A 20,115-nucleotide genomic window follows, 5' to 3' on the forward strand; every position below is an offset into this window, starting at 1 on the left:
GGTGAGTACTCAAACAGATCTCATTCTAGATCATACCTGTTTACAGCAGAAAACCATGAGACTATGATGATATGGCTGCTGGGTCTACAGGTGAGTACTCAAACAGATCTCATTCTAGATCACACCTGTTTACAGCAGAAAACCATGAGTCTATGATGATATGGCTGCTGGGTCTACAGGTGAGTACTCAAACAGATCTCATTCTAGTTCACACCTGTTTACAGCAGAAAACCATGAGTCTATGATGATATGGCTGCTGGGTCTACAGGTGAGTACTCAAACAGATCTCATTCTAGTTTACACCTGTTTACAGCAGAAAACCATGAGACTATGATGATATGGCTGCTGGGTCTTAATTTACATTTAAAATAAGGAAAAAAACTCTTAATTGAACAAGAGGATGTTATTTGTGAAATATGGAAGACTTTAAAAAAAATCCCTCTCAAGAACAGCAAAATTTCACCAGATGTGCTCATAAGAATAAGATGAAGTGTAAATCTAATTTTTTGGATATTACCAAAGCTTGAAGTAGCAAGTTCCAACATTTTAAATTGACCAAAACACCAATTCAAACTTGATAACAGAGCTTTATTTCTGTAATCATTTTATATGCATTGGATATTTGAGAAAGTTTAAAATGTAATAATTATCAAAGGCCAGTCTAATGTAGACTAGTACTCTATGTGAACTTCAGATACCATGTTTTGTAGGCCAGAAGAGATCTAACAGGAGGCAATGGAGCAGATGGCTTAGAAGAATGTTTCCCCAAAGTAAGAGTAAGTCTATAACAGCAGGTGCTTGTTATTACATAGATATATACCCCAAAGTAAGAGTAAGTCTATACCAACAGGTGCTTGGTATTACATAAATGTATACCCCAAAGTAAGAGTAAGTCTATACCAACAGGTGCTTATTGTTACATAGATATATACCCAAAGTAAGAGTAAGTCTATACCAACAGGTGCTTGTTATTACATAGATATATATACCCCAAAGTAAGAGTAAGTCTATACCAGCAGGTGCTTGTTTTTACATAGATATATACCCCAAAGTAAGAGTAAGTCTATAACAGCAGGTGCTTGTTATTTCATAGATATATACCCCAAAGTAAGAATAAGTCTATACCAGCAGGTGCTTGTTATTACATAGATATATACCGGTACCCCAAAGTAAGAGTAAGTCTATACCAACAGGTGCTTGTTATTACATAGATATATACCCCAAAGTAAGAGTAAGTCTATACCAACAGGTGCTTGTTATTACATAGATATATACCCCAAAGTAAGAATAAGTCTATACCAACAGGTGCTTGTTATTACATACCCGGTAGATATATACCCAAAAGTAAGATTAAGTCTATACCAACAGGTGCTTGTTATTACATAGATATATACCGGTACCCCAAAGTAAGAGTAAGTCTATACCAACAGGTGCTTGTTATTACATAGATATATACCCCAAAGTAAGAATAAGTCTATACCAACAGGTGCTTGTTATTACATAGATATATACCCCAAAGTAAGAATAAGTCTATACCAACAGGTGCTTGTTATTACATACCCGGTAGATATATACCCAAAAGTAAGATTAAGTCTATACCAACAGGTGCTTGTTATTACATAGATATATACCGGTACCCCAAAGTAAGAGTAAATCTATACCAACAGGTGCTTGTTATTACATAGATATATACCCCAAAGTAAGAATAAGTCTATACCAGCAGGTGCTTGTTTTTACATAGATATATACCTCAAAGTAAGAGTAAGTCTATAACAGCAGGTGCTTGTTATTTCATAGATATATACCCCAAAGTAAGAATAAGTCTATACCAACAGGTGCTTGTTATTACATAGATATATACCGGTACCCCAAAGTAAGAGTAAGTCTATACCAACAGGTGCTTGTTATTACATAGATATATACCCCAAAGTAAGAATAAGTCTATACCAACAGGTGCTTGTTATTACATAGATATATACCCCAAAGTAAGAATAAGTCTATACCAACAGGTGCTTGTTATTACATACCCGGTAGATATATACCCAAAAGTAAGAATAAGTCTATACCAACAGGTGCTTGTTATTACATAGATATATACCGGTACCCCAAAGTAAGAGTAAGTCTATACCAACAGGTGCTTGTTATTACATAGATATATACCCCAAAGTAAGAATAAGTCTATACCAACAGGTGCTTGTTATTACATAGATATATACCCAAAAGTAAGATTAAGTCTATACCAACAGGTGCTTGTTATTACATATAGATATATACCCAAAAGTAAGATTAAGTCTATACCAACAGGTGCTTGTTATTACATAGATATATACCCAAAAGTAAGATTAAGTCTATACCAACAGGTGCTTGTTATTACATAGATGTATACCCCAAAGTAAGAATATGTTTATACTAGCAGGTGCTTGTTATTATTGATATATACCCTTAAGAAAGAATAAGTCTATACCAGCACTGCCAGGTCCTTTTTTTACATAGATATTTACGTTCAGTATGATATGATTTTTAATGTCAGAACATTAAGTGTAAATAAGTTCTTCCTTTATTAGAAACCTAGTGCTAGGATTTCTGTAATACATTATCATTATGTATGTGGAGGGTCTATAACTGTAAAACATTGTCTACAGCATGGTTTATGTGATGGATCAGACGGTAGTGGAACATCAGCTATAAACAAGACAGCAGCCTCAGTGTCTCGACACAAGCAAAACTGGCACAGCAAGGCTCGAGTTACCGAGTCTTTAGACTCAGGGGCAACTCATTACAGATCTAAAGGTACCACACAATTATAAACTTATCTTGTAGTAGTACATTTTTAATTTGTTATAAAAATTATCAAATTTTACCTCAAATGATAAAAATTTTAGAAGTATCAAAAGTAGCAATTATACACTGATCTTGCAAAATAAACTACAAACAAATAGGAATCAACAGTTGATAGTACCAGTGATTTTACAATCCTAATTTTGATTGACACCTTGATATAAATTAAGGAGAACCAGATAGCCTGGAAAGATCCCGGTCTCTTCCTCCTGTGTTTGAAGGTAATTAGCTTAGGTCTATCCCGCATAGTAGGTGGGTTCTCTTTAACAATTAGTGAGTTCTCTCCCTTTAACATTCCTACCCTTTTTTAAACTGTTATAAACAGAACTATGGTAAAACTTAGAGAATGCATGTTCTCTGCACAAAAACTCAATTTCCTTTCATTGTAAGCTTAAGTTGCCAATTTCTCTTTCTAAATGTCAGTTAGGCTGATAATCAGAGAGGTTATGAGTTCTCTCCCTTAACATTCCTACCCTTTTTTAAACTCTTATTAACAGCGCTATGGTAAAAACCTAGACAATGCATGTTCCCAGAACTCAATTACATATTGAGTTGTTATTATATTGTGTAATACCTGTTTCTCTTTGTTTATGCCAGCTGGTAATCCAAGAGGAATATTATAGACTGTAAAAATCACATGTGTATAGTTCATTTCATAATAAGCTTGCTACTTATATCCATTAAATATGAAATTCTTATTTAATATACGTGTATTTCAAAAAATAATATGAAATTATTGGATTTTATATACTTGGTATTTTGCATAGAATTGAGAACTGTTTGCATGCATGAGAGTAGTATATTTGTAATATGTTTGAAGTTTTGAATTTGTGTACAGCTGTATACATCGCACAATTCAAGTAATCTGTCTGTATGTATCTATATGATATATTTACTAGTCTCTTATCTCAGAACAATGATATCTTAATTCAATCAGTGACAAAATCTATATGTTTGTAATTTTTATGATGTCATTTGAACTCATTCCCTTTAGAACTGAACCTGAACACAACAACAACATAAAAATGATAAAACAAAGCAAGGAATTGATTTAAACATGAAAGTGACTGAACAGATTTGTATTTTTTGTACCTCTTCCTCCATAGTATAATAACAATTCCTTTTTTACTGCATTTTGAATACAAATTTCTAAGGTCAAAATCTGTTTACCAAGGTACAAACATATGATAAATGTCCCCCAGAACTCTAATTGAAATTCCTTATTGAATTTTAAGACAAAAGAAGGTTTAATAGTGCTGTAAAAATTATCCTGTCTTCTTCAGCTGTGGAGTGTCCGTCTCTGGCAACTAATCACACAACTAGATCCAATATGAGTAAGAGTTTCGAGGGGCGACTTTCTAAAGATTCAGGACTGGGTCTGTCATGTCAGAGCTGGAAGTTCTCTACTCTGAGTTTGGACAACCAACACAAAACCCTTAGGGAGCTGTGCCGAGAAGAGTCGATCAGTAGTGATGACGAGGTCTTCAAAGAACTGACACAGGGGGAAGTCAATGGCTTCCATGAATCTGTCAACCAAAGTAACATTATAAACTCAAGAGTGGAGGAAGAGGGCTCAAAATCAGAAACAAGAGAGCAGAGAGAGTATGTCAACGGAGAGCAAAGTGAGTCAAAGGAGGTGGGAAGCTGGTAAGTTCACAAAAATTGTACAGAGTTATCTTTTTTTTTCCCCCTTTTAAATGTACTTTAAAGCTTTCAAAAATAGATGATTTTGTCATGGCAGTGGTGATATTATTACACATATTGTCACATTTATATTTTTCATGATCTGACTGAATTCCATGCACTCTTCACTTGAATACTTTTGCACTCTGTTGATGACGATTAATTTAGCTTCAAAGCATGGAATGTACTAATATGTGACAGATGAAGTATATACGGACAAGTACAGGCAGATAATTATAAACAGGTCCCTCCATCTCTCATCCTATCTCTCCTAGTGTGTGTGTAATCAACAATCTTGTCAGAAGCTTTTAGGTCCATGAGGAGGGTCTGTGGTTTTGTGTCTATTGATTATCCTTTAGTGATGTGTGTTAAACATGCAAGGTGATGTATCACCTGTTAGAGATGAGTAAGAAAGTGTTAATTGACTTGGATCAGTCCCGTAGTCTACAGTATCTACAGGCACAACAAACAAATACTGATATAGGCAAACCCAAACAGGTGCCTGATAAAAGACTCTTAACTTAAAATTGTGTCATGTGTCCTGAAGCCTGAAAAGTTTTAAGGTCTATGGATTTCTTGCTTGAGAAGTTGGAGAACGTCCGGATTACTCTTAATCGGATGATAGAGTCGGATGATGAGGATGTTGATTCCGATGTTTGGTAAAGTTTACTGATTAAGGACTTTGCTACAAGCAAACCAATTAAAAACTATTATGAACAAAACCTGTGGATTACTTTTGAAAATTTTAGATGACATTTTGAACTTTGTCATGTTTAGTTTTACAAAAAATTGACAAGGTTTATGTTTGAGTTATCTTAAAATATCTGCAAGTGCACCAGATGACTCAGTCACTTAGTTTGATCACTATTTTTTTTATTGTACATTACACTTATGAAAACTTTCTAAACATTACAAATTTTGGAGATTTCAAAGTGTCAATAATTTTATATATATATATATATATATATATATATATATATATATATATATATATATATATATATATATATATATATATATATATATATATATATATATATATATATAGCAACTTTAAAATCCTTTTCCTTTACTCATGGGCCTCAAGCAGGAAAATTTTTGCACGATTATGATATGCAAAATTTTTAAAATTCAAGTTCCCTTGGGCCAATGATTAGGCTTCAGGTATGGGCTAATAGATTTGCTCTTCTTTTGTAAGTAATCAGTTATACATAGTTTTTGCATTCTGTTTCAAGTTCCGCTATAATATCAGAAATAATAATTAATTCTCCTTTATTTGTTTTCAGCAGCTCTCTGTCATATGTATCAAGTGATTCTGCCATTGATCGTGGAGAAGCTTCATCATCGGAACTCGCCAGTCGCCTGGTCGATCTAGAAAAAGAACTCATGTAAATTACTCTTCTAATTTTTAAATGAATAGCTAAATATCTTTTTATTTCATTATTAGATTTAAGAAACAGGTTCTGGATGCTCCCTCTCAAAGCATTAAGAAATTTTGCATAATTTATCTATTTGATACATTTGTGTACAGTATATATAAAGAGCACAAATTATGAAGTACCATTTTAGATAATTATTTCTTGGATTATAAGTTCAATTATTTTATGTGGCATTGAGGAGGAAAATTTGAAAAAATATTTTTTCTCTTGGATAAGGATAAAATTTCTGGATATCCACTCCGAAGTTTCCATAATGAATAAGGTGAAGATAACGAACAGTGATCGATCTAAAAAAAAAATATTATCAAACATTACAAATCTGTGAACAGGGCATTAAACACGGACTCCTGGAAATTCCAGACATGAGATCAGGTGCCTAGGAGGAGTAAGCATCCTCTATTGACTGGTCACACCCACCATGACCCTTATGTATTGATCAGGTAGCCGAAATATGACAAAAATAACACAGTTTTTTTCATGAGGGTAGTGTCAACCATTCATGGATGGTTGCTGTTTGTTCACTGACCAGCTGAATGATCTGGCTAAAGCTTTCAAAGAGCTTCTTTCTCAGATAGGTCCACCTAATTATTATACATTAGTAATGAAAAGCTTATGTAATTTGGATGTAATCTACATATGAAATCTTTCTTGGCTACAAATATCTGTAGTTTGTCTCAAGAAATAAGTCATCTTTAATGCCACTGAAACATATACAGTACACTTCATACACAAGTTTCAGACCTTAGAAAAAAGCTGTACCTTGTCAATGTCATTTATATGGATTGCTTTTTTTTAGTCAACCACATAACACTGATTCAAACAGCTTAAAGAATAACACAAAAACAATGATTATATCTAATGGAGTCTCCACTAATTTTTATTGTATGAATTTTTTTTTTTAAGGACATACGCAACATACCTTACCTACTGATAATTTTTCAAGATATTCTTAATTTAAGATTATAGTCCCATCAGATGTTCATAGATAAAAAAAATCAGCATGCATTACCAGGGGTTTTGAAAAGATATCATTTGAGGATAATTCTTGTATAATTCAAAGAAAAATATACAAAAATTACTAAACGTATATTCTAGATGTTTTGTTTATCCAAACTTGTTTAAGATATAGCATATATAGACATTCAAATGCAGCACACAGTTCCTTTAAGTATAGGAACTCTTCAACTCCAGGGAAAAAGACAAAAAAATTCAAACTACGTAGCATATGTCCTTAATTCAAGATCAGTATTTTGGGCAATGTGGAAAGAAATTTTGACTTCTACTACCAAAGTGAATGTAATTTAATGAATTTATGAAGGAAGTTGTTTATGATCAGAAAAGTAGCCGAAACACATTTTAAGGTTTAAATTACTCATTTCCAAAGTCAAGTGTTTAAAGTCTCTTGAAATTCAAAACTTCATTTGAAATCTAGACATAATCTTTCTCTCTAAACCTGTTATATTTTCCACTACCAAACATATTTTAAGTTAGATTATTTAAAGAGGTGAAATAATCAATTCAGACAATATTTAATCTTCATGTTTCTAATAGCCAGAAAGCAGTGTTGGGTGACTTTAAGACTTTGACACATGCTGTTAAGTGTAATTCAGTGTGTCCTGTTTGATTATGAATCATCCTAACATCTGTCACCAGGTCCTTGATACTGCTATGATGTATTCTATCATCATATTATTATACGTTTTTCTGTACTGCAGGCCATGACAGCATTTGTGGACAATATATCAATGAGTAATACAATTTATTCAATACAGTATTTTGTAGAGATTTGCAGTATCATTTCTTAACATAGTACATGTCTTATAAGAAGGGATCTATATTATAGGCCATCATATTTTCACAGAGTTCCTTAAGAATGGAATATACAGTGTTATCTCCCTTTATGATTGGGGGGGGGGGGGGAGCAAAGTTTCATATAAAAGATATAGACCATTTTTCATTTACCTTTAAGGTTAATTAAACTGTAATGATTACAACAGATAATGATTTCAGTAATTAGATTTTTGTCAGCTGAGCAATAAATAAACCCGAAAAAGGTTGAAATCACCAATTTTACTACTGTATATGCAAATGATGGCCATTATGTCAAATATCAGCAATTAAGATGATACACAATTATTATACTTCCATGCAAACAATTTTTGGAGGGGGTATATAGAAAATATATCCATCTAGCTGTTTTTTTTTTTTTTGTTTTTTTTTATCATAATCATTCAAATGTCATACTTGATACAAAAATGATTTAATGATAGAGGTGATGTCATGAACCAAGATAACTGAGAATGTCAAGGTCACAGGGAACAGATTGAAGTGTAAACTGTGTGTCTGTAATGGTGAATCGTTAGAATGTCTTACTTGGCCCAAAGTTAATTTAGGACTAAGGGGCATTGAAACCTTAAATTAACATCATTTGATGAAGGTTAAGTCGATAGGAAACAAAATACAATCTGTTTTTAAAATTTTTATTTGAAAGTCATGATTCAATAATTTTAGTTCAACAAAATGTGAGCTGGCCCAGGTAATGAACAGACAGGCTGGTTTGCAGGAACTTCTGGCTCAAAGGGACGAGGCAATTAGATTCTTAGAGGGCAGACTAGATACATCAAACATATTGGACAAAAGTCTGACAGGAAGAGCTAGGTTAGATACAAACATTCATGAGATGTCACTGAACTATGAATATAAAAGTTAACCATAGGTGAACATTTTATCATTATATTAATGATCATTTTGGACACTTTCTTTTGAACAGCAAACCACCACCATTGAAATGTGAGAAGGAATTACAAGAGAGACTAAGAATTCTACAGAATCAGAACAGGTTCCTAAATGAAGAGGTGAAAAAGTTAGCCAAGCTCAGACAGACAGACAGATCAACCTTCTATCAGCAAGAGGAGTAAGTAGCCATAGTTCATTTTACAAACAGATATACAAAAATACAGCTAGACAGACAGACAGACAGGTCAACCTTCTAGCATTCAGAGGAGTAAGTCAGTCTACTGGTCACTGGAGTATTTAAGAACCTTCTATACACTGCACACTGAAGAGTTCTGATTCTGTGGTATTTTTATGCAGTTAGAGTAACCTGCCCCTCCATCCAAAATAAAATAAATTGAAAAGTGCATTACTCAGTTTACACTATCAATTCATGCATTCTCAACATTTTAATCAAGATAAATAGATTGAACACTTAATTTGCATGTATTTTATTCCATTTAAGTAAACAACACTGATTTCTATTCATCAGTATTCCATCGTCTTTGAACATTTTTCCTGGGGGTAAAGGCAAGGAACCCTATGTCGAAAATTAAATATATAAGCTCAATATATAGACCTTTGTACAATATAATTTTCTCGATGTCAAAAAAAACCCATTTTCCTGTAGTGTATTGAGGGTCCTTAAATGTGTAGAGATCCTGTTACAGACAGACATGCAGACAGATAGAATCATCTCCCAATAACAAGAGTATTTCAATCATATTTATTGCAGACATACAGACAGGTCTCTCTTCTATCAGGAGAGGATTAAAGAAGGTACAGAAAAGATAGACAGACAGACAATTAGGTCTACATTTTATTGGCAAAAAGAGTAATGTAATACACTTACTGATATGACAGTCGGGTGTTTTATCATCAAGTGGAGAAACTACAGGTTGTATTACAGACAGACAGACAAACTCACAGAATGATAGTCATTCTGTGAGTCATCTAAATCTAACAGGTGTCTTCAGCATGTTAGCTGTATGAAACATACTGGAATATTTTAGGTCAGCTAGTAGATAGTGAAATGAAGAATTTCTATTCTGAATGCTGTGATGCATTTCAGTAAAGTGCGGGCTCTTGAGGCTGAGATAGAGAAATGGCGTCTGGATTATGTTTCTCTGATCCAGTCCAGTATCCGGTTTTCCGGTTGTGATACAATAGATGATGCAGAATTAGTTTTGTTTGGAGGAGACAGGGTAAGAAACATCACAATAAAGAGTGCATAAAGTGTCATGAAATAATTTACTCTTAATTTGGAAACATTGACAAAGTGGAAACTCCGACAAAATTGAGGATTGACTTAAAATCTTTAGAATGTCCAACCATCAAATTTCTTATCACTGCTTTATAGAAATATTAAATTTTAGTATATCATCAAGGTTTCCACATGCTAAATTTGTATTAAGGTCTTGTCAAATAATCAATTTAATAACCACATTAACAGCATATAATTTTCCATGCTGACTACAATTACATAATAATGATAAAGAGCATGCACCTTACACTTATTTGATAGAAAAGAAACAAATTTACCAGTGTTTCATGTACAATGTATTCATAGTGTTCATTTCTGTCTTTTTAAATTTTAGCATAAGAGAAAAATTCAGAAGTTGTTAGAGGAAGCCAGAAGTGTTAATCCAAGTCTTCCTACTTATGAAAGGTAATCTTTGAAATTTGTTTATTCCCCTTAGTGCAAATATTGTAAACCAACATTTCACGTACAAGAAATATTCATGAGTTTTGCGACCTACATTTACTCAGGAATATTAATCGCCATGAACCATTTATTTTGCTTTGTATTTGTAGATAATGTTTCCCCAGTCGCGGAAATTAATCTTCGTGGATTGATTTTAAACTAACAAATCATGTATAAAAGATGACACAAATAATAATTGGTTTACAGTAATGATATAGAACTGCAACAATCAAGTCTTTGAAAGCAATCATGTATTCATTGTAAAATTGAAATTTTTGACCAGACTTCAAAATCCCTTTGACTTGCAGTCTAGCCAATGGAGAGGTTCATGTGGACAGCTATGGATTTAAACATGTGTTTGAGGATTCTTGTAATGGACTTCTCCTCCACTACCTGTGTCAGGAACTGACCTTACACTATCTAATGCAGGCTGGCTCATACGAGGAACACCAGAAAAAATGGACTCAGTTCATGAGGCTGCATGGAAAATCTATGGCTAGCCATGTGTGTAAAAGTTTAGATAATGTGTAATGGTTTGGGCTATAAGGTGAACTTGTGTTGTTATGTGTATCAATGTCAAAGACTGTTTAAGGAGGAAGGAACATACTAGTTTGGGCTATATGGACCGTGGAAATTGGCCTGGGTATCTCAGTGGTTAGACATCTAACCAGTGATACAGAGGTCCCAGGTTCGATTCCTGTTCCAGCCATATATTTTCTTTATTCATTCCTCTTTTCCTACTACTGTGACATAATAGCAAGTTGGAAGCAATTTAAATGATTGTAATGAATAGAAATATAATAGAACTGGTAACTGATTGAAAATTTATACTTCAAATTTATACTGAATTTTCAAGTACCATAATAAGTAGAGGATTAGAAAAATTAATACATGTATATATACCAATACAGTAACATTTATAGTTTTCTGAGATATGATTGACTTGAAAACGAATTTATGTGTTGTTGACTGACAGTTGAAGGACATGAAGAGCCTATGTCGTGGTGGTATTCCTGACCGATTTAGAACTCAGGTGTGGAGACAGCTGGTACACTGGCAGGTACGAGAGGTGATGAGTGCCAAGGGACAGCATTACTACAGGAACTTGTGTAATATGCTACCAGATTCTCCGGTACAGTATCCTGTCACCATGTCCTCCAATTATTTAAACCAAGCAGTGACAGGGCAACAGATTTATTATCACATATTCCATTTTGTAGATAAATGTTTAAATATTAGAATTACAAGGTATAACATTTAAACTTTATAAAAAAAAAAAAGTATTTCATTTTTTATTTGATGTAGAAAAAACTTTTATGGATTTAATAAACACTGTTGACTGGAGTATGATTTTTTGACTAACTTTTAGTTGGCTGCTCGCTACAGGAAGCAAATATCTCTTGACTTAATGAGGACCATGCCGAGTAACATGAAATTCTCTTCCCAAGGCTGTAAAGGGGTGAGTTATCTGCCCTTGTCATTGATTGATGACACTATTATGAAAATAATTACCACTAAGTATTGCTTCATAATATACTGAGAAAATCATGAATGTACATGGTATACATTTATATGTAATGATTTAAAGCCCCAACATTACGTTAATTGCCACAAATCGAACCTTATACATCAGATCAGTTCAATATGCAACTCTCAAGCAGACCAGAAACAATAGCTCTTTGTTTGACACTTTGGCCACCCTGAGACTACAGTTCAGGGTTGCATATTTTTCATGATTACTTTTCCTACAATACTCTTTTATGGACTACATAACTTTTGAGGTCAATACACACATATCATACTGTAAAAGTTAGATCTTTTAACTTCATGTCTTGCAGGTTATGGACTTACAGGATGTATTGTTAGCTTACTGTGTTCATAACCCAACCATTGGCTATTGTCAGGGCATGAACTTCATTGTAGGACTAGCCCTCATTTTTATGGAGGCTCAAGATGCATTTTGGTAAGTACTATGTATATTTTACAAATATAAAAGAGTTATTCCCCTTTAACACAATACTCTCTCTCTCTCTCTGTGCTATAATTGCTTTTGTTGACATTTTACAAGACTCTCTCTCTCTCTCTCTCTCTCTCTCTCTCTCTCTCTCTCTCTCTGCTACAATAATTTTAGTTTTTTTAAAACATGTTACAGGACCCTGGTAGCAGTGACAGAGAAGTACTTTCCCTGCCATTATTTTGATCAGAATCTGATAGGAGCTCAGTCAGACCAACAAGTCCTCAAGGATCTCCTCGCGGAGAAACTTCCAAACTTAAGTCGTCATCTCGAGTCCATTGATATAGAAATCTCCACTGTCACCCTCAACTGGTTTCTAGCCATTTTCTTTGATGCTGTTCCTTTTCAGGTAATGTTTTGAAAGAATGAACTTCATATTTTTTTAATGCCAGCATTGTGTATAAAAAAAAAATAAGAATATACTAAATATATTATTGTATTACAACATGATTTATAAAGAGTGTGTATTACAATATTTCTGTCTAATTTTTAACTTATTTAACAGTATAAATCTTTTGTTAAGGTCAGCTGTAGGTGAAAATCTCTATAGATAGTGTAAACACACAGCCTGCTAAAGAGTCTAAATGAGATCATAGATTTAGTCTGTTCTACTTAAACAGACAACATCTGGGGATTCACTTAATCAATTTTATTATGTCATAAACTATTGGGGAAGAAAAGAAACAAAGTTAACATGAAAAGTACACGTACACTGTGAGTCATAACATATCAATTGCTTTGAAGTATTTTCTTAATTATGTAATAGATATAACATAATGGAAGATCAATTAAGACAGTAGAAAAATCTGTATATTCTGTGTATTGATCTGGTGTTGTCATACGTATATTGAGAAATTTAGACATGTGCCTTCAAACTGAAATATCTTGTATAGTATTTATTATTAACACAAAGAACATGGTTCTGAAAATGGCTACGATTAATGCGACCTGCAACCTATTTGGTGGTTACATATGGTATTTATCCTTCTTTCTTCTAAGTAACTATATCTTATGACCTTGACCTTCTATTTAGATTTGTCTTTATGTTACTTCTTTTTTTCACATCAATCATTTTTCAACACCACTGCAGGGTTCGACTCTAATATTTTTTGGCATTAGTCCGACCAGACTATTGCTTCTTTACTTAAACTAGTCCGCACATGATTTTATGAGTCCGTCAAAAGAAAAAGAAAATGAATGTTTTGTAACAATTAATTTAAAAGTAAATATTACAATGTACTTTTTATACTTTTTTTTTTAAAAATAAAGCATTTACATGAAGTGTTTTATTCCACAGATTCGTTGAAATCAGGAAGTACGATCGTATTCCTGATCTTGTCCTTTTTTCTCTATACATTACATCCAAACCATTTGACATCTTTCTTTTATGTGTCATACTTAATCGTGATTGCATAGATGTTTAATTTCATATCAATCAGTTGTAAAATCAATCGCTGAATTGACTCAAATTAGCTAACTATCCACCAAGAATCTAGAACGCTAAAGATACATTCGGAATTTTCCCGTAAAAGTTGAGAATCTAACATTGGTATCTAATTCATTTTGTATTCCAGAAATTTTTATTGGTCTATTTGGACTAATTAGCCACATATTTTATTAGTCCGAATGAAAATATACTAGTCTGAGACTAACAGACTAATGTTAATGTCAAACCCTGCACTGATAATTTCACATATTTAAGTTAAACACACAGACTCATTTTGATGAAAAAAAAATCTTCAGTTTGTAGTACACCAAACTTTGATGACCTTTCAACTGTTTGAATTTTCTTGGTTTACTCTGGAAACTTAACTGATACACAGAAGCACCTTGCCAAACCTAGTTATCTCGAACTCCATGAGACCGAGAAAAAACTGAGATATCCGAGGATTCGAGATATCCAGGGTAAAATACTTAAGGAATAAGGGATTGGGACTTCAAAATCACTTCGACATATCCATGGTATTCGAGATATCCGTGTTCGAGATACTGAAGTTCAACTGTAATTCATAAAGGTCGTTCTTGTTCTATTTACATATATCTGTTCTTAACAGAGGTGACAGTAAGTAAATAGGTTATCAGAAGAAAACTGTTGACAATTTACCTATCATTATAAGTATATGATATACTATTCATGTACAGTGTACTTGTTTTACTTTATTCAAATAGCTCAAGTACACTATGTTTAATTTTATTTTTGTCAAGTGTAATCAAGCCTTAGATATTGAAAATGGTGTTAATTATTCAACTGAATTAGTGCTATCTTAAATAAAAGAGAACATGACCTTTATATAGAGTACAGAGTGGATATTGAAAGATCAGCAAGTTCTACAATACTGATATATATACCTCAGGCTGTTCTGGCAGTGCACATATCTGTCTTTACAGAAACTCACCAAATAAAATATGGAATCACAGAAACCCGCATGTAAGACCAATATTTAGGTCTAAGAAAACAGAACAAAGAAAGCATGAAGAACCATTTAACTGTACATGTGCTTGTTTGTTTTTTTTTTTAACTTGAAATTTAAGTAAGGATGATTTCACCACTATACCTGTCAAAATTGAATGATGATCTAAATGAAGGTCAGTGAGCAGGCTTTGTGTGAAAAATAAATTAATAACAGATCTCTTCACAGACATAACATCTTCTGCAGATCAGAGACTTAGATTATAACACTAATTTAATCCCCATCTGATTTTATTTATAATAGCCAAATCATGTATTCTTTATACTTTCATGATTCTGATGAATGACCTTGACCTACTTTTATTTAAAAAGAAGCATATGGAAAGAAATTAACAACTACTTTTCTTGATTATGTTATTAAATTTATTGTCAAATTGTACAGGAAATTAATTATGTATTAAATGAAGATTTTTCATTGTTTGAGGTAGTTAAGGTATTGGAATTTTAGCTTAATTTCTAGGTATAATTTTCATCTTGCTTGTTTTTAGCTGTATCCATTCATCTGAGTCAAAATTATACCACACCATTCCAAGGTCATATCTACCGTTAAGGTTACCATAGTGACAATGTTTAAACCACCACCCTGCCATATAAAACATAGCGCAGTGAGAGCTTGCTCCATCATTATCCCGATCTATCGCACTAAACCCCATTCTATTGGCATAGCCCAGCCCATCAGTGGCATTACCATGGTAACCATCAACAGAAAGGGTGAACTTCTCATCATCAATGATAGAAAACGTGTCATAATTTGCCACCCATAATTTGCCATGGATATCAGTCATTTCTATCTTTAGGGAGTTTTTCTTTTGAGTTGTGAGGTAATAGATAAGCTGGTTTCCTAGCCAGTATTCACCATCAGCTCGACCAAATCCCCGAAGGTACAGGTCCCAGTCATTGGCAAAGTTGACGCTGCCATTGAAGCGGTTCTGTATTACAGTCCAACCTCCGATTCCCTCCTCCATGTCGCAGTGAACTTTGATTGACATGTTGGCGTACAGTGGGTGTATAATGTATTCTCCAGAGAGTCTGCTGCCTTGTCTATAATACTCATCACAGTCTACAAGAGAAAAGTTCACTGAGACAGTCAAACAAGACTATAATGTACACTCTAGCAAAAATTTGCTTAAAAAAGACATGTTTTGTCATCAAGTACTACAAAGTAATGAATCATCAAATCACTGATATGTTGATGGGGCGACCGTTGACATGAGCGAAGTTGTGTATTTACTGGTATTACATGATACCTATTCTTGTTAAACTTAGGTCAGCCTCTTCAAACCGCAAGAGACATTTAGAAGGACTAGTCTGTAATGTCACATGATATCATATGTTAGTTGCATTTCCATAACAAAGTCTGAAAAGTGCAAATATCTATCTGCAGAGACATATGGTATTTATGTCTCTACTGTCTGCTAAATCCATTAAATCATGGTGATTTTTTTTATTTTTTGGTGAACTTTTGTTGTTACTGCAAGAAATTAGTTAGGAGCATGATGCAATTTGCAAAGGATTGCAAGTCCAGAGGTTACTACAGAAAAAATTCATTTGGATCAATGCGCACAGTCCAAATTTTCTCTTCGCCCAAGTGTTGCTTTAAAAGCTAACAGTGCAAAGTTGCTGCTTTTGACTGGCCTGCCTGCCTGATATGGGGGATTTTGTATGATAGAGACAGGAAATACCAGTCTATCTCTGCTCAGGCCATAACAAGTCAAAGATGTATTAAAGTTATTCCAGTTGATATGATGGTGTATTACTGTTCATGTAAATGTTTAGATATACAAGAAAAAATGACTCTATGCCACTATTTAACAAGGCTCACCTTTTGGTAGATGAAGTCTAAAGTTGATCATTTCTTTGTGAGTCTCTATGATGAAAGGTAAGAAGTACCTGAGTTGGTTGAGATGAGCTCCATTAGCTGAGATGAGTTGAGTATTGTTCTTTGAGCTGAGGTAGACTTTGTATAAACCCTGATCTAGTTTCCTGGTGATCTCCCGCATTTTTACTAAATCTTCACGTACACGCTGTTGCGATTTCTCCAGAAACAGGAGTCTGCTGTCCTGATAGATGTCAGCATTGAACTTACGACATTCAAAGAGAGAATTATTAAGTGCTTCAATTTCTAACTTAGAGATGCGGTTTTCATTATAGATAATTTGTAAGGCGAGGTCTTCTACCCGAGAAGAGAGAGTTTTAAGCTGAGGAGATGATACTTGGGCTTTAGTATTAGTGGAATGACTGGGATATTTGTTTTTACGTTTCATTAAGTCTTCCTTGATATCTTGCACTGTGTTGTTTAGTTGTATAACATGCATTCTAAGCAAACTAAACTGCTGGTATGATAATGTCTGAGCATTAGTAAGTTTCCATTCAAGTTCATGTATGTGTTGAGTATTATTCAGTATCATCCTAGTCACTTCTTGAATCTTCTGCTGATTGTACTGGGTAGAGTTCACAATGTCTGAGCTAGCTATTTTCCACTGCTCCAGTGTAATCACATTTTGTGTGAAGTTCACCAGGGAACTCTGTAATCTCTCCATAAAGTTTCCCAGCTGTATAGATCTCATCCTTTCTTCTATTTTCTCCAGATGATCTTCCATATCAAAGAACATTTCATGAAGACTAGAGATTTCAAGGTCACGGTCATAAATTTCAGTAATAAAGTCCTTGACCTTGAGATACAATGGGGAGTGTGTGTTACCCCCTCCCCCACTTCCCTCAACCACTGCACTGCTAGGGTCCCCTGCTTTTATAAACTCCCCCTCTATATCTCCTGACCCCTCCACTTCATTGGTGTTCACCAGATCAGGATAATTCTTCCTTTTTCCATATTTCTCTTTCATTGTAGCATAGATATCTGATTTGTGTTGTGATTTTTTGCTTTCAATTTTAACCTCAGCTTTAGCCAGCCTTCTAACAAAATGCTCTGTTGTATTTCGATACTCATACCTAAATGTATCTAACTTAGTCGACAAGTCCCCACATTTTTCAGTAATTTTACGGATTAAGGGAGAGAACTTTTTGTCCAGTTTTCTGATTGATCTTTTGAGATTATCCTTTTGAGCCTGGCATTCTTTGATACTTAGCTTGTTCTGTTTTTGGAGGTTGTTCAGGTTAGTAAGCTCTAACTTAACACTCTTGATATTAGCATCCATTGTGGTCAGTCTGGGTAGAAACTCTGACACCTGAGCCTTCAACTGAACCAACTCTTTTTGATTTTTCATGGAAGCATCTCGATTTTCAATAGTTCTTCTCTCAAGTTCTTTAATATTAGCTCTGTTAATCAGAGAGAAAATTCATTCAATTGTGTTCACTTACAGAGTAGGAATAGATTACAAGTTTGCTGCCAAAACCAAAGTGTGTTAAAGCAATAAACGTATAAATTTCATATTTGGTGAAACTTTAACATTTGAAATTAAAAAAAAACATACAAAAAAAACCAGTCAATTTTCAAACAACAATTACACAGTAGAAAGAGCAATATTTCTGAATGTAAAGTTTTTAAAAACCATGATGCCTTTTTTTTGCACACACAATAAAGCCATGAATAATGTTGTAAAAGAGCACCTGTCCTTTAGGAAGTATGTGCATTTACACAGCTGCAATTTAATCAGCAAGTCATCTCAATCGTAATATTTCAAAGGAAATTAAGAGAAAGGAAAGCTTCAGAATACAGCCTTGTAGGGGACAATTTTAGATTGATTTTTTTGTAAATTCAAGAACTATTGAGTGAAAGGAATTACAAGGTTTCAATATCTTGAAAATTTTGAACAAACACAATTTGAGACATTTTTATAAATGAGAGGTTTAATAGAGTGTTGACAGTTCACAAGGGGAGCACATGCTGTGATACAGTGCTTTATCACTGACTACCAAAGAAAAGAAGCCAATGCTCACAACCCTAATCATTATTGCTCTTGACTTTTTCCAAAAAATAAAGCAATTTCTTTTACAAAGCATTTCACAAACTTTTTTTTTTTTGCTTATATATTTAGAATAATTTAATGATGAAATGTTTAACATATATCTTTTGCACATTAAATATGATAATATGAATAAAGAATAAAGAATTTTATAGATACCTGTCATTTTCTCTCTGCTTTAAAAGTGACCTGATTTGATCCTTTAGAATTTTGATGTCAGTTTCCAACAGAGTTTGTGATGATGGCTTTATTGTCATAGGAACATAATGGACATTTTCTCCCTCCTTGTATTTAATGGTTGCTTCTGCTGCACAATATAAAGCACAGTATGCACCCAAGATCATGAAACAGTTCCACATTTTGTCTATGAAATAAAACTATCAGAGCTCTTTAATGCCATTGAACCATTTTGATTAATTGGAGAAGGCTATCAATCCACATAACTGGTCCTGTGAGTTCCTGGTTTCCTTGCTTGAGCTGATCAGTGTTGGTCACATGTTTGGGTGGACACCCCCTGGTCAGTGATACCTGGATCTGTCCTTAGCTAACCTCAGTTTATCTCCTTATCCCTCCTATCACCTGTTCTCTGTCAGGCTTGTGTAGTAAATGAAGGACAAAAGTTGAGCTGTCTTTGTTATCTTTAGATACCACTAATTGGATGCATAGAAGTTTGAAAGAAAATATCTCCTGATGAATTAGGCCTGTCTAGTGCATTCTGGGAGAATTTAATCAGTCAGGGTGATGAGATATAAGTCTGACCCAGCCCCCCTATAACCCGCTGATTGTGACCTAGCTGGTCCCAGTTTTTTTTAGTGTATTGATTTTTCAGTGAGATATTAGATTTTTGAATGAAGCTTTTTTTTTAAATGTATTAAGACATTTTCTTGACAAATCGTGTAATTTGGTAATAGAGGTACCACCTTCCAAGCGGTGCATGTTAAATTAATCTTTATCTGATAACTTTAACAAAGACAGGCAGAGCTTTGTTTATTGTCAATAAGCTGCTAATGGAAATTGTCTATTAACATGCATTCCTTTTTGTGCACTTAAATATGGGGTATTTTTTAGATGTGAGAGGGCATCTGATTTTATGATCATTCTAGTTTTATTTCAATTTTTATAAGGTCATGTTGATTTAAAGCAACAACACATGAAACCAAGTATTTATGATGAATTTATTTACACAATACAGTTAAACCTGTCATAGCGACCACTTGTATTAAGTGACTTCTTGTCATAATTTCTTTCAAAGAAGCTTTCATATTTTACCT

General features: G+C 33.7%; 2 protein-coding genes across 2 annotated transcripts in view; one reads left to right on the forward strand and one right to left on the reverse strand.

The window, feature by feature from the left end:
- LOC133173859 (uncharacterized) overlaps nt 1-20,115 on the forward strand; it is a 75,408-nt gene that overhangs the window by 45,859 nt on the left and 9,434 nt on the right. The window contains exons 28-40 of the mRNA XM_061308932.1: nt 711-776; nt 2,643-2,790; nt 4,122-4,485; nt 5,808-5,909; nt 8,472-8,618; nt 8,731-8,874; nt 9,805-9,937; nt 10,331-10,401; nt 10,746-10,941; nt 11,414-11,569; nt 11,807-11,896; nt 12,276-12,400; nt 12,590-12,800. Coding sequence (XP_061164916.1) covers nt 711-776; nt 2,643-2,790; nt 4,122-4,485; nt 5,808-5,909; nt 8,472-8,618; nt 8,731-8,874; nt 9,805-9,937; nt 10,331-10,401; nt 10,746-10,941; nt 11,414-11,569; nt 11,807-11,896; nt 12,276-12,400; nt 12,590-12,800 — 1,953 coding nt within the window. The remainder of the gene's footprint in view (nt 1-710; nt 777-2,642; nt 2,791-4,121; nt 4,486-5,807; nt 5,910-8,471; nt 8,619-8,730; nt 8,875-9,804; nt 9,938-10,330; nt 10,402-10,745; nt 10,942-11,413; nt 11,570-11,806; nt 11,897-12,275; nt 12,401-12,589; nt 12,801-20,115) is intronic.
- Nucleotides 15,266-19,220, reverse strand: LOC133173241 (angiopoietin-4-like). The gene is made up of 3 exons (XM_061308219.1): nt 19,004-19,220; nt 16,744-18,197; nt 15,266-15,981 (listed from the first exon to the last, which is right to left on the reverse strand). The coding sequence occupies exons 1-3, from the start codon at nt 19,201-19,203 to the stop codon at nt 15,371-15,373; spliced, it is 2,265 nt and encodes a 754-aa protein (XP_061164203.1). The 5' UTR covers nt 19,204-19,220; the 3' UTR covers nt 15,266-15,370.

The sequence above is a fragment of the Saccostrea echinata genome, unplaced genomic scaffold, assembly GCF_033153115.1.
Source record: "Saccostrea echinata isolate AGI-Se365-2 ecotype Australia unplaced genomic scaffold, CSIRO_AGI_Sech_v1 ptg000056l, whole genome shotgun sequence".
Lineage (NCBI taxonomy): Eukaryota > Metazoa > Mollusca > Bivalvia > Ostreida > Ostreidae > Saccostrea > Saccostrea echinata.